This window comes from Macrobrachium rosenbergii, chromosome 9 (assembly GCF_040412425.1).
Source record: "Macrobrachium rosenbergii isolate ZJJX-2024 chromosome 9, ASM4041242v1, whole genome shotgun sequence".
In the NCBI taxonomy this organism is placed as follows: Eukaryota; Metazoa; Arthropoda; class Malacostraca; order Decapoda; family Palaemonidae; genus Macrobrachium; species Macrobrachium rosenbergii.
In genome coordinates this window covers 30,327,172-30,341,621 of record NC_089749.1, presented here as the reverse complement: position 1 = coordinate 30,341,621, position 14,450 = coordinate 30,327,172, and the positions used below count along the sequence as shown (strand labels likewise).

The following is a 14,450-nucleotide window of genomic DNA, read 5'->3' as shown; positions in this document are numbered from 1 at the left end:
TTAAGGAGAGTACTCCTGCAGTAGAGCAAGGCTGGAGAGGAGGAGGGGGAAGGAGGAGGAGGGTAGGCTACCAGGAAGGAACAGGAGACGGGGGAGAAGCTCACCCGCTCAACTGCACCATACCTCCCAGACAATGAATCTTGGAGGGTAATATGACTGGGAAGCAACCAAGGAGACTTCGGGAGAAGCCCGACTCCTACCTAGGCGAAGCCTAATATGGACCTAACCTTAATATAGGCTAGGAAAAGGAGGGCAAAAGGGGAGGAGGAAGCAACAGGGGAGAGAAATTTTGTGCCGAGAACCAACCGGGATCGAGAATGGCGGGCAGGGGCGACTAGCCTAGAGGAAACACATCCCAAGAACTCGATTCCCCCAAATGGAGGAAGAGAACTAAGGGGGCTCACTCTGCCCACCGAAAAACGATCCCGGAGGAAAACAGCAACAAAACTCCCTCAACCTGAACTCCCACCCAGGGCAAGGGGATGGAAGCAAACAAGCCTACTCCACAGGATAACCATCACTCATAAAAACTAAAATGTGCTCAACAGAGGCGTAGCCTACCAGGGGAAGCGGTTAGATCTGAGGCTGCCGCCAGCACCCGAGGTAAACCACCCAATAAAATAATAAAAACAATAAAAATAAAAATAAAACTACAAAGAGAGCACCATCTTCAAGCAAAAATTAATTAGCCTAGTAAGACCAAAAACAACAGGAACCCAACCTGGAGGGGTACCTAAACAAGGCATCACTCCCACAAAGGCCAGTAGGCCAATTGAACGTAATTCATAAGGGGAGCCACCGCAAGGAACCACCAGGAAGGGGAACCAAGGGGGCAAAATCTATCTATAACGACGAGGAGACAACTCCAACTGAAAAGAACAGAAGGAGTCGCCATGATCGACATGGCTGGCGGGGGGCCGTGTGGCGACATAATAAGATCTCAATATTTATGAAAATACGAGACCGTAACAGCCAAAAAATAGAACAAAACCCCACAAGAAGATGGTACTTAACTTGGAAATGGTAAAGCTGCTCGACGCCATCGCAGAAAGCAGAAAATTCCAAAATAATGGAGACGAGCACACAAAAGAAACAGCGATTTCACGTGCTAGAAAATGGAATGAGGTAGGTGGCGCTGGTGTCGCCGTCCTGGCGGGGTGTTTGGTGTGGGGGCTGTAACGGCTCACCGCTCTGTTCGGGGATTTTGATAGGGAGAGATCTTTCAGTAGGTTTCCGTGGTAGTGGTAATTCACTCACCTTCTTATACCGATGCCTTCCTAGAAGACGCTCGACTGGGGGTAGTAACCCCAGCTTTCCTGAAAGCTCTTTTTCTCTGGTATATCTAGCAAGGTTATACCTAGAAATTCGTGCTGTAATGGAATTTCACCGGCTGACACGGGACTGGACTCAGAAATGACCATTAGAAGAGATCAACTTACCAGTTTCCTATATTCTGCCTCTTTTTGTTGTTCTTGCCTAATCTCCTCATGTTTGTATCTGAAACATGTATGCTGTATCACAGATAATGGTAACATCTGTTAAACACACTTTTACATGCATAAAGGATTAAAGTTTTACTGAAATATAAAACTAATGATAAAAGTAACTAAAAGTACAATGTAAGGTAAACACATCAAAAAATGAAAAATTGTTCTACATTGCTGTAAAATGATCAAACTACAGTAAACCCCCCATATTCGCAGGGAATGCGTACCACACACCCCCAGGAATAGCTAAAACCCGCGAATACTTAGAACCCTCCTAAAAACACTTAGAACTGCCTATTTTGATAGTTCAAACACACAAAAAACAAACTAAAAATGCTTTTACAGGTATTATCCTACTTACGATGGGGTTAGGTTCCAAAAAAAACCCATCGTTTGTTGGAAAAAACGTAAGAAATACCAAAACGTATCTCAAACATAGCCTAGCCTACACTAGGGTATTCGGTACCATGTATACATATAAGGTAGCCTAGCCTACACTATAAAGTATACTCTATACATACACAGTATAGCAATTATTAATATCAGCTAATTCTGGAGGTTCATGCAAAGTGACTTATGATAATTGTAATAATTGCATGCAGATTATTCGTAATTTGAATTTATTTGTGACTTTAAAATAGTTTTTTTGCTTTGTTTTGCTCAGTCACGAGAAGCTGGATTTGGGTCTTTTTTCCCCCACCACCACTGGTTTTTTTTGTGTAAGTGGTACCTTGCCCATGAGTGTTGTTTTTTTTTATCTTTTCATGTTTTGATCGTTCAATGGCTCGCTTATCCTGTTCTCGCATGCGTTGTGGGATTCTTTGGGCGAGTGTGGGAGTGTGTGCTCAGCTATTTCATACTGGAAGGACAGCTTTTACCTACAGCTTTACATTGACAGTATCTTTGGGAGAGTTAGATCATGGCCTTGGAGGATTGTTTACAGGACACCTGGGCGCTTTGCCATGATCCTTCACCTGCAGGGGATTACCTCTTCTTGATCCTGTGTGTTGACTACGCTCCTGTGCCTCCAGGAGTTCTCCACTGCTTTTCCTGCAATACCTGCAGGTGTGATTTTGGGGTTCTGCCCTTGCCACTGCTGCCGTGCTTGTCCTTCAGAGTCGTGACAAGACTTTCTCTGTATGATACACTTGGTAAGAGCATATGAATCATTAAATTTTTCTTTGGGACGCCACTGACGCATGTCAGTTTTCACCCTGCTAGTGTGTAATGTTTCTTCATGTCTTTTGGACAGCCTTATTGCTGCGTTACGTCGGTGTTCCTCGCCTGCATCGATTTGTATATATATTCCTTATGACACCATCAATTATCAGTGTAAATATTAGTTTTTGTTGGATATTGTATAAGTTATTGGAATAGGTGTAAGGTTCTCTTCTGTCTTTTTTTTTCTCTTACTGTCGTATGATAGAGTTAAATACGTACTGGTGTGTAAGGTAAATTCCTTCCTCTCCCCTTATTTCTTTCCCTTCGACTTCATGAGCGAGAGTTAGCTGGGCGAATGACGGTAGTATCTGTGTTTTGTTATTGAAGGTGTTCCTACCTCCCTAAATATTTCAGCTTTTCGGGTACTGTCTAAAATTTATCAAGATATTGTTTGTAATAAATTTGTTTGCTTATTTTTTTTTTAGTATTTTTATCCCTCTTTGAATATTCCATATTGTCCTCTTGTGCTACTGTGATCTGGCTCTTTGGAGTGTTCTAAAAAAGTAAAACAAAAATACCACTGTAGCCCTGATCAATCAGGTGTGAAAGAACCTAATTTTGGATATCTATATTAATTATTGTGATGGTCAAAGGTGGTCATTACATAATTCAGTGCAAAGAGAAATTGAATAACAAGAATGAGCTTAGCCTACACTATGGTACATTGTATACATATACGGTAGGGTAGCCTGCATTATACTGTACAGTGAACCCCCTGTATTCACGTTCTCATGGTTTGCGGACTCACGCATTCGTGGGTTTCTCTGTGGAACATATCTAGCCATTTTTCGCTGAAAATTCGCCCATTCGCGGTATTTTTCACTGAGAAATATTCACTAATTACTGTATTTTCATATAATTTTCATGAATAAATGCACTTTTTGTGATAAAACTATTAAAATACTCAGGTATAAGCATTTTTACAGGGGTTTTCTTGGTTTAAGCTATCAAAATGGGCAGTTCTAAGTGTTTTTAGAGGGGTTTTAAGCATTCGCGGATTTGACCTATTCGTGGGGGGGTGTGGGACGCATCCCCCGCGAATACGGGGGGTTCACTGTACTCTATATTCACATATCGTATTATACAAATGTCAACATAACTAATATGCATATTTTAAAATATTATGCCTTAATTCACTGTATCCAATAATACAGTATTGTATATATTCTTACATTGCTTGTGTATTATAAATTGCGGTCATAGCGATCAATGTTTTGGTTTGGAAATCGTTTATGTACGTGTTTATTTCGCAGTATTTAATTCAGTTCAGAGCACTTTTCTTCCTTCTAGTTAGTGTAAATGAATCTCTAGATACTTTATTTATATGGGACAAGGTTATTTTTCGTTATACGAAGTGTTTTTAAGTTGAAAAATAACTAAAATACGTCTCATTGTGAAATTAACTCAGCTATTTTTTGTTAATAGATGACGATGGCTGTTTGGGGACATTTGTTTTGTATAAAAAAAATTCAAGATTCTGTCCGTTATTTTCACTTGATTTCATCATAATACGAGCTTTACATATTTATCGTTTATCGGTGTAAAAATAACAGTAATGTGTTCTTTCATGCCCAGTAGTTTTGATTAAAATACTTTCTCTCCAATTTTAATTACGATCAAGTTTCTTCCATGTTGCTGATGCACGATAATTTACAGTATAGTCATTAGCAGCTTGAACATTGTTTTCTCAGCTTCAGCTAAAACTTGCAGCTTAAATTTAGCAGTATATTTCCTTGCCATCTTTTATCCATACCGAATAAGGGTATAACATAAAAATATATCAGTCCTATTCTACTTAACGTCATTTGTGTTATAAGCTAAGGTAATTGTGTATTACTGTACGTTGATTGAAATACCAGGTAAACGGCTGTTGTTATCCGATTCGGTTATCAACAAAACAACCATTTCTCGGTCGGTTGTTTATGGCTGTATGTATTTACGCAAGAGTATTACGTTGCTGACAATACTTTTATCATTCTCTTTTACTTTTTTAACTAGAAGATGGGATAAAGAGATGGAGGAAAAGTTGTCTATTGTAATTTGGTATCTCTCACTGCCTGATTATGCTGCTGCCTGCGCCCTCACGAAATTTAAAAATATTTTATTAATAATATTGTCTATTAGTATGAATTGCTTACTCCATTGCAAAATCGAATTACCGTAAGGTAAATTTTTGTAACTCGAGCATTACCTGAGTATTTTAATAGTTTTATCACAAAAAGTGCATTTAGCCATGAAAATGAGATAAAAATAGAGTAATTAGTGAATATTTCTCAGTTAAAAATACCGCGAATGGGCGAATTTTCCGCAAATAATGGGTAGATACGTTCCACAGTGAAATCTGTGAATAGGTGAGTCCATGAATCGTGAAATCGCGAATAGGGGGGTTTACTGTACAATCAAGTTCAAAAACTGTTGTTGGCAGTTGTACTTGTGGCCATAATTCTATATATATGCCATTTATAAAAACAAAACAAAAGATGCCTCTGATGTGTTATTAGCATGTGTGCTATACATAAAAACATAAGAGGGTATGTTTTGCCCACGGTGTTCTCATACCAATTTAAAAATCACCAAAAAACATAGCCAAAGTTCAACAATATTCTTTTTTACATATTTTTGTTATTTTTTTTTCACTTAGAACCCTCAATTTTTTACTTAAGGGCATTTACTGTAAAATCTTGTTCTGATACTATTTTGTATTATATATTATTAAGTAAATTTAATTTTACCATTATTAAAACTAATTTTAATTTTTGACTGTAGTTGCTTGTTTCTTCCTCAAGGAGTTACCCTTCCATGGTCTCCAGAGCTCCATGGTGACCAAACTAATGTCAAAATATTCTCTTTTAGCTGGTCATTGCAGCCAGGTATTGTCATAGTGACAGACACTGTAATACTTGATGGAGTATGTAATGGACTCAAAGATAAGGGGGGCATTTTCCCAAATCTCTACAGCGAGGCTGTATACCCAGGTTCTTCCATTGTCAAAACTTGCATAAAAGAAGTGATTAATGCGCATGCGCAGTCCGCCATAGTGTCAACAATAGACCTGAGCGGAGACCAAGAAGCATTACTCTTCGTTGGTCAACACAGTAAGGTTTATTATTACCAGTGCTCTGAAAAAATTCTACTTTTTTTCTCCAATTTCATTAGCGAGGATCATGGAAACATCAAAAATAGCAAGGTAAGTGCTTAAGTTCCAGTTAAAGTTTTAGTTTGAAACTTTTGGAATTCATAATTAATTTGTGTGAGAAAGCCGGAACCTAGCATTTCTTGCCAAAACATTGTTTGGAGCTTACTCATCACTGATTGCTAGTTTCGTAAAGCACAGATTGTTTTAAAGAATTTGTCATTCTAACTAAATGTTTTAACTGAAAGAAATGTTCCACAACTTATCATTACTATAAAAAATCCTTTCAGATTATACAATGTCTACAATAATCTAGGCAGTAAGTGAGAATAACTTAGACTAGACTAATAGTGGATGTTGTCTGTAGCATATAACCTAGGATTACGTACCCTTAAGTGGCCTAGCTTAGACCAAGGACCCTAGGATCAGATAATAACAATTTATTCCTACACAAATACAAACCATCAGTCTTTGCATGGGAATTACCTTTAGCGCAAGCTGGAGCAGGCTATTCTACACAACAAGGTTGTTCAGTAGTTGCACTACCGGTGGGGGAGGCAGGGTGTACCCTCACCACCTCCCTTCACTGAGTTGAGTAACCAATTGTCTTATAGCTTTTGCTGAGAGTGGATGCAATCCTATCTTCCTCTGCCCGAACGTTTCCTGGCTGTTCTACCTGCATTTCATCTTGGTTTTTCCCTTCCTTTTTGTTGTGCTTAAAGTATAATTGTGATATATCTGTTCTTATTCTTGGATATCGTGCAAACCCAAGAATCATCTACTAAGCCTAAATCTTGCTTTTCCCCAGGTGTGGGAGAGCGATGTTGCAATTGCTTTCTTTCACCCTTTGAGGTAGACTGCACACTGTTTGCACCAAAGGCTGCAAGCACGCTTTCAGTGACTAATACTTGTCCCGAGTGTTGTGATTGGTGACCAGAGCAGTGGAAGAGGTTCGCTGGAAAGAGGAAATCCAAGAAGGCTGCTCGTCCGTCTTCGGAGGGGTATTCTCCTCCAAGGACGCCAGGTAGCTCCTTGTCTCTTCCCATGTGATTCCGTTTGGCTGCTGCTTCATCTATGGGAGAAATCACTGCTCCACATTTCCGTGGTGCTTTGACAATAGGGGGTGGGTATGGAGGAGCGGGGCCTGTCACAATTTCTTGAGGGCTTCCTCCATTTGCTCTTGGGGGGGGAGCATTCACCCCCTGGGCAAAGGGAGGTAGCCTCTGATATTCCATCTTTTTCAGGTCTGGGGGAGGTTGGAAAGACCTTTCAAGATCTTAGAAACCTCTGGCCATCCCTAGGTCTTCCAGGGGAACCATCGGTGCGGGACTTGATTGCACGCGACGTCAGTAACTGGGACTACGGTTTCAGTTATGGGATCTAGGGTCACCATAACAACTGTCATGGCACCCTCCGTCATTCATCCAGTCCCATCAACATCGACGTGCCCTCCAATGTCTCCTGACATTAAGGATATTCTGGCTGAATTAGTGAAGCAGTACAAGAGAGAGAGGACATCGAGGAAGAGGTCCCATTCCCCTTCAACGTCACCAGTATCTTCTCCACTTTGCACCTCCTTCCCTTCTTCTTCTGAGGGTCCTGTTAGGCGGACAGACCCGAATAAGAAGAAGGCGGTGGCTCTAGACCACATGAAGACCCCTTCCCTTCTGAGAGTTCTGTTAGGCAGACAGACCCGTAGAGGGGAAGGGCGGCAGCTCTAGACTGTGAAAAGGCCAGTGGGCCCTCTCACTACGCGTCTTATTCTCCGGAACGAGCACGTAGGTCTCTCTACAACTCTCCCCCATCCCAGGACGGGGAACCTGCGTCTCAGGTGTTCTTGGACATCTGGGGCACGGAGTACAAATCTCCCGTCCCAGGACGGGGGACCCACATCTCAGGTGTCTCCAGACATCCACGGCACGGAATGTGCCTATCCACTGTCTCAGGACAGGGAACCCGCGACTCAGGTGGCGCCGGACGTCTGAGGCGCGGAAGCAGTGTGCCCTGGGATCAGCCATGATGCGGCTGACACCCAGGGCACCAGTACCAGACACCAGACATCTCTAATGCCTAGTAAAGATCCTTCTTCCATACAGAGCTCCATGGTTCTGACCTGGAGGCTCATTCCCATCATGGCAGCAACATCATCTGCAATGCACTCCCATGCCCTGGTCGATCCACGCATACAGGTCTCCTCAACCTGTGCCCCCAAAGGTTCTTACCCCTGGGCTCCAATGGACCCGCGCTGCTAAAATAAGCGTTCACAGTCCCTGGACCGAGATGCGGCCTACAGAGAGAGAGAGAGAGAGAGAGAGAGAGTGGGTATGCAACGTGCAGACATCACCCCCATCCCCGACCCAGGACGCGGCTTCCAAGAGCCGCGCCTTGGATGTTCGGAGGATCGGGTCCCAAGTCAGCAATGTCGACCCTAGGGTTCACACACCAGGCAGACCAATAGAGGCCTCGGCCTTGAAGAAAAGTCCTACATGTTGTTGGGAAAGACCATGCTCTTGCACAATGGGGTGCGATCATTCTCCCAGGGGCAGTTCCCACTCACGTTCGCGTGAGCGAATCTACTCTCCTTGGGATAGCTCCTATGCGCATTCGCAAGGGTGCGTGTGCTCTCCCTGGGACAACCCCTGTTCATCTTCACATGGTGGGAGTTCTCCCAAACCCATACATCGATCGTCACCGAGGGTTGACAACGTTCACGGCCTTCCTCTCCTGCCGAGGCTTCGGCCTCCGTAAGTCAACAAAGTCTGCTAGGCCCCTATCACTGGTTCCTTCAACCTCCTGGGGCTATACCGGAAGCCGTGGAATGCACAGGACTCAGGTTGGTGATCGGGATTTGGTCTGGCGATCGGGATTTCGTCTCCCATCACAGCCCTTCGTATGTCTCTGATGAGGGTCTCTCACCTGCAGAGAGAATAACTCGGGAGGAGCACGACTTGAAAGGGCCAGAAGGTCCTCTCCCCGAGGACGTGGATACCCCCGAGCTGCAGAGCTCCTACGTTGAGATTGTTAAACTGATCTGTCAGTACAACAGTCTCAGGGACGAGACCCTGGCTGATGAGGGAGTTGTTCCTTCGGGCCTCGAAGCCCTGGTTGAGCCCTGCAGGGAATCTTTACCATCAATAGAGCTGCCATGGTTGAAGCTTGAAGAATCAGTCCTGGGTCAAGTAAGTTCTCTCATCTGGAAGGGAGAACTCACTTCGAGCCAGCCACTCGTTTAAGCTGCTTCCTACAGCACTCCCTCATCAAAAGAAATTTTACAAGCCTTCAAACAGGTCAGTCCCGACTGCACAGATTGACCCAGACTTAGTTCATCTCAGTCCAGGTCTGTCGTTAGAGCAACTCCGAATGGAAAACATCTCCCTCTCACACAGGAGTCAGCCACCTTGGAAACAACTACAGTGGCAGCATTTCAAGCGGTCTCTTTGATCAACCATTGGTCTACAACAGTAGCCAAGGTTGTCACTTCCTCTTCATCACTCCCCGAGGAAATGGACAGCCTTAACAGACTGTTCCTGTCCAGAGGTAAGACCATTACTTACCTGGCCCACCAGACAGCTAACCTATGGGCAAACTTGATAGTTAAGAGGTGAGACACAGCTCTCTGCCAAGTTCTGAAGTTTGTAAGTCCCAAATCGCTTTTAACCTTAAGGAACGGACCTTTGCTGAGTTCCACTCCTCTTTTTGACAGAGAGCAAGTGGACGCCACAGTGGATCATCGAAGGGCGATGACGACGACTGCCTGTCCACTCCACCATGGCAAAGACTTCAGGGCCTTTGCGTGCCAATGCAGCCCGACCCTCAAATCAGGCTGGCCCTTCCTCTGCAGGTCCTAGGAAAGCACAAAATCCCAAGGCCCTTCGCAAGAATATCCAGCCTTCTTTGGCCCCCATCAGGAAGGGTGCAAGACAGCACCCCTTTCGTTCCTCTACCCAGCCAGGGAGAGGAGGTAGGGGGAAGAAGGGAAGAGGAAGCTAGGGGCAGCATTCACCTCCATATGCTACCAATGGTTGAGGGGGGGGGTTGCCTGTCGAGCCATTGGGCAACATGGCAGTGACTTGGAGCAGAGTCCTGGGTAGTTAATGTCCTTCGGGTGGGCTATTTACGTCTCTTCGAGTTTCCCCCACCCCTCACCAGTCTTCCAGTCCATCTACAAACATATGTTCCTGGCTCGTCGAAGGTGCCCTACAGAACAAGGTTAAGGCAATGCTGCAGAATGGTGCTGTGGAAGTCATGACACCTTAGTCTCCAGGCTTTTACAGCAGGATCTTCTCATGGAGAAAGCATCAGGGGGGATGGAGACCAGTCACTGACCTGTCAGCTTTGAATTGATACATTTGACAGACTCGATTCAAAATGGAGACGACTCTGTCAGTTCTGGCAGTTGTCAGGGAGTCCGCCTTCATGCTTACGGTGGATCTGCAGGATGCACATTTCCAGATACCCATCCATCAGTCCTCTCACAAGTACCTCCGCTTTATGCTCAACGGGACAGTGTATCAATTCAGGGCACTTTGCTTCAGGCTATCAACCGCTTCACAGGTGTTCACAAGAGTGTCCATCCTTGTTTCAACTTGGGCCCATTCGCACGGGATATGTCTTCTAAGGTATCTTGACAATTGGCTAATCCTGGGAAACTCTCGTTTGAAGTTGCTCCAGGACAGAGACTGTCTCCTTGATTTTTGTCACTGCCTAGGCATTGCGATAAATCTCGAGAAATCAGACCTCATACCCAAGCAGAGGATAAAGTACTTGGGCATGCTGATAGATACAGCAGCAGTGAGAGTTTCCCTCAGACTCCCATATCAGCAAGTTCAGGGAGACCGTGCAGTTATTCCAGTCCCAACAGGAACAACCAGCTCGAATGTGGCAAGTCGTTCTCATTCACCTGTCGTCTTTGGAGAAGCTGGTCCCTCATGGGAGACTTCACCTTCGCTCCCTCCAGTGGAGAATGAAGGAGTTCTGGTCTCAAGAAAGGGATCCGCCGTCCCTTCCCATTCCTCTCTCAAGAGAAGTGAGATAGGACCTAGCCTGGTGGCTAGACGACAGGAACCTCGTAATACGAGTCCAACTTCTCACTCCCCCTCCTGAGATGCTTCTGTTTTCAGTTGCCTCGGGGGAAGGATGGGGGCACACACCTGGAAGAGTTACTAATCTCTGGTATGTGGAATCAGAACGACAAGCGCTTGCACATCAACATCCTTTCTGGCCTTTCTGGCTCTCCAAGAGTTCCAGGATCATGTAATGGGGCACTCTGTGGTACTCACGAGCGACAATACCATGGTAGTGGCTTATGTCAACAAACATGGGAGACTAGTGTCTCTTCAACTATATCAGTTGATGGTGGAGTTGTCAGCCAGATACATCCTAGGCAAAATGAATGTAGTGGCAGACAAACTGAGCCATCAGGGTCAAGTGATAAGGACAGAATGGTCCCAACACCCAGACATCATGGAAAGATTGTTCAATCTGTGGGGATGACCAGTGATAGATCTCTTCGCAACATGGCACAACAGGAAGTTGCTGGTGTCTTGCTCAGTCGTCCAAGATCCTTGGGCTGTAGCAGAGGACGTCTTTCAGCGCCCGTGGGACAATCTTAAAACACGCTTTTCCTTCATTCTGTCTTATTCGTCAAGTGATCAACAGGGTAATGACCACCACGAATCTCAGAATGACACTGGTGGCTCCCAGATGGCCGCATGCCAAGTGGTATCCAGGCCTGCTGGCTCTGCTATTTGAGGCACCGAAAGAAATCCCCCTGTGGCACAACCTCCTCTGCCAACCCCATGTAGAGAGGTTCTACCAGTCCATCGAGTCCCTATCCCTCAATGGCTGGAGACTATCCAGCATCTCCTACAAGCAAGAGGCTTTTCTCACCATAACAGCATCGATGTCCGAATAGCTGCGGGAATCCTCCGTGGATGTCTATCAAGGAAAATGGACCATCTTCTGTGGTTGGTGTCGTGGAAGGGGTTTCTCTTTGGTCGAGATACTGTTCAGCAGGTAGCAGACTTTCTTGTCTTCCTTTAGCAATTAAGGGCTACAAAGCCACCCTGGGCTTAGTTCTATGCCTAAAAGACATAGATCTCTCTTCCTCATGAGAGATCCCCATGCTGATGAGAAGCTTCGAAAAGTCTTGCCCTCCCAGGGAACTCAGGCCCCCTGAGTGGGGTGTGACTCTTGTCCTTCGCAGCCTGACTCATGCACCTTACGAGCATCTACGAGGGTTGTCAGGCAGGATCTGACCCTCAAGACTGTATTTCTGCTTGCCCTGGCATCGGCGAAGGGAGTAGGCGAACTTCACGGTCTTTCTTATAATGTTAAACACTCGAGGGGATGGGGATCTGTTTTGTTCAAATTTATCCCAGGATTCGTGGCGAAGACACAGAATTCATCAGTCCCTGATACCAGATTCAAGTCGTTTTCAATCCCCTCCCTAGAGGACTTTGTAGGTAATGATCCAGGAGAGATGCTACTTTGTCCAGTTAAGAGTGCTGAGGCGCTACCTTAAAAGGACTCGGCAACTCAGGTCCAAGTGTCGACGTCTTTTTTTAGCACTGGCAAGACCAAGAAAGAGGTGTCCAAGAACACAATATCTTTTTGGGTGCGTGATACTATCAAATGGGTATACTCAACGTTAAACGATGAGAACTCGAGTACATTCTGGCCCAGAGTTCACAAAATTAGGGGCATTGCAGCCTCCCTCGTGTTCAAGAAGAACCAGTCGGTATATCAGGTGCTGAGAGCAGGAGTGTGGTTGTGTCAGACAACATTCACCTCCTTTTACCTGAGAGACATTGCCCATAGGTCCTTGGACACCTTTTCCTTGGGTCCTGTGGTGGCTGCTCAACAAGTTGTGTAGCTCATCCAGTTCCCTTAGTGGTTCAGGTAGCATCTGGTCTAAGATGTACAGTAGTAGAAGTGAAAGTGTGTGTGTGTGTGTGTGTGACTGGCCTCCCTCCTTTTTCCTTCTCATACCTTCCTCTCACGGCGGGCAGAGGATAGGTTTCCAGACCGACGTATGCTGGATGCACACAGATGCAGGTGAGTAATCAGCCTTTCTATTTTTTTCATTATTATGATCTAATAGAAGCATATCCTGCCCTCTCTCTTAGAAGGGGAGAGAGGGATGGACAATAAAACTAACCCATTACTTATCTTGGCTTTATTATCTCTGACACAATGTTCTTCCAAGCCTTTTTCGGAGTAATGCTGCTTTCGCACCCATTACTTTGAAAACCCCAGAAGTCTGACAGTCGAGCACACTTTTGTTCCCCTGATAGGAGGCATGGGACTGATTCCTCTGCTTGACATTACACAACCAGGAAAAAGTCCTGGGTGAGGTGAACCTCCAGTTGGTTAGGAAGTCTACTCAGATCCTCCCATCATTTAGTAAGTCTTCTTATGAAAAGACCGACGGTTTGTATTCCTGTAGGAACACATGACAAATTTTAAAAGTAATCTGTATTTTTCCTACATACAAACCTAAGGTATTTACGTAAGCTGCCCACCTCTAGCCACCCCTCATTCTGTTACTGGGGCTATAAGGCAAGTGGTTACTTGACTCAGCGAAGGGAGGTGATGAGCGTACCCCTTGCCTCTCCCACCAGTAGTACAACTACCGAACAACCTTGTTGTGCAGAATAGCCTGCTCCAGCTTGCACTAGCTCTTCGTTGGGTGAGTTGGTAGAGCTGCGGACTGTCACTCGATGGGCCAGAGTTCAATTCCCCGGCCGGCTGATGAAGAGTTAGAGAAATTTATTTCTGGTGATAGAAATTCATTTCTCGCTATACTGTGGTTCGGATTCCACAATAAGCTGTAGGTTGCGTTGCTAAGTAACCAATTGGTTCTTAGCCATGCAAAATAAAGTCTAATCCTTTGGGCCAGCCCTAGGAGAGCTGTTAATCAGCTCAGTGGTCTGGTAAAACTAATGTATACTTAATTTTTTCCAGCTTGCACTGAAGGTGATTCCTATGTAAAGACCTCAGGTTTGTATGTTAGGAATAATACAAATTACTTTTAAAATTTGTCATATTTGGGAAAACTAAATTGGTAGCCTAGCTATAAGGCTACATATTAGTAAAAATTTTTCCTTTACATAAGCCTGTAAAGTAAACCCCCTGTATTTGTGGGGAATGCGTACCACACTCCCCCGCAAATAGCTAGAACCCGCAAATACTTAGAACCCTTCTAAAAACCACTTCGAGCTGCCTATTTTGATAGTTCAAACACAAAAGAAAAACACTAAAAATGCTTATACAGGTATTATCCTACTTACGATGGGGTTAGGTTCCAAAAAACCTATCATTTGTTGGAAAAAACGTATCTCGAATATAGCCTAGCCTACACTAGGGTATTTGGTACCATGTATACATGTATGGTAGCCTACCCTACACTATAAAGTATACTCTATACATACACGGTACAGTGATTATTAATATCAGCTAATTCTGGAGGTTTATGCAGAGTGACTTAGGATATTTCAATACAAAGAGAAATTGAATAACATACAAGAATTAGCTTAGCCTACACTATGGTATATTGTAGGCATATAAGGTAGCATAGCCTACATTATACTGTACTCTATATTCACATA

General features: G+C 44.5%; 1 protein-coding gene across 6 annotated transcripts in view; it reads right to left on the bottom strand.

Annotated features, from left to right (window-relative positions):
• Window positions 1-14,450, bottom strand: part of LOC136841669 (meiosis-specific nuclear structural protein 1-like) — a 160,228-nt gene that overhangs the window by 32,501 nt on the left and 113,277 nt on the right. For all 6 annotated transcript variants that reach the window (XM_067108860.1, XM_067108857.1, XM_067108861.1 and 3 more), the window contains exon 9: window positions 1,440-1,497. In XM_067108860.1, the coding sequence (XP_066964961.1) occupies window positions 1,440-1,497 (58 nt within the window). The remainder of the gene's footprint in view (window positions 1-1,439; window positions 1,498-14,450) is intronic.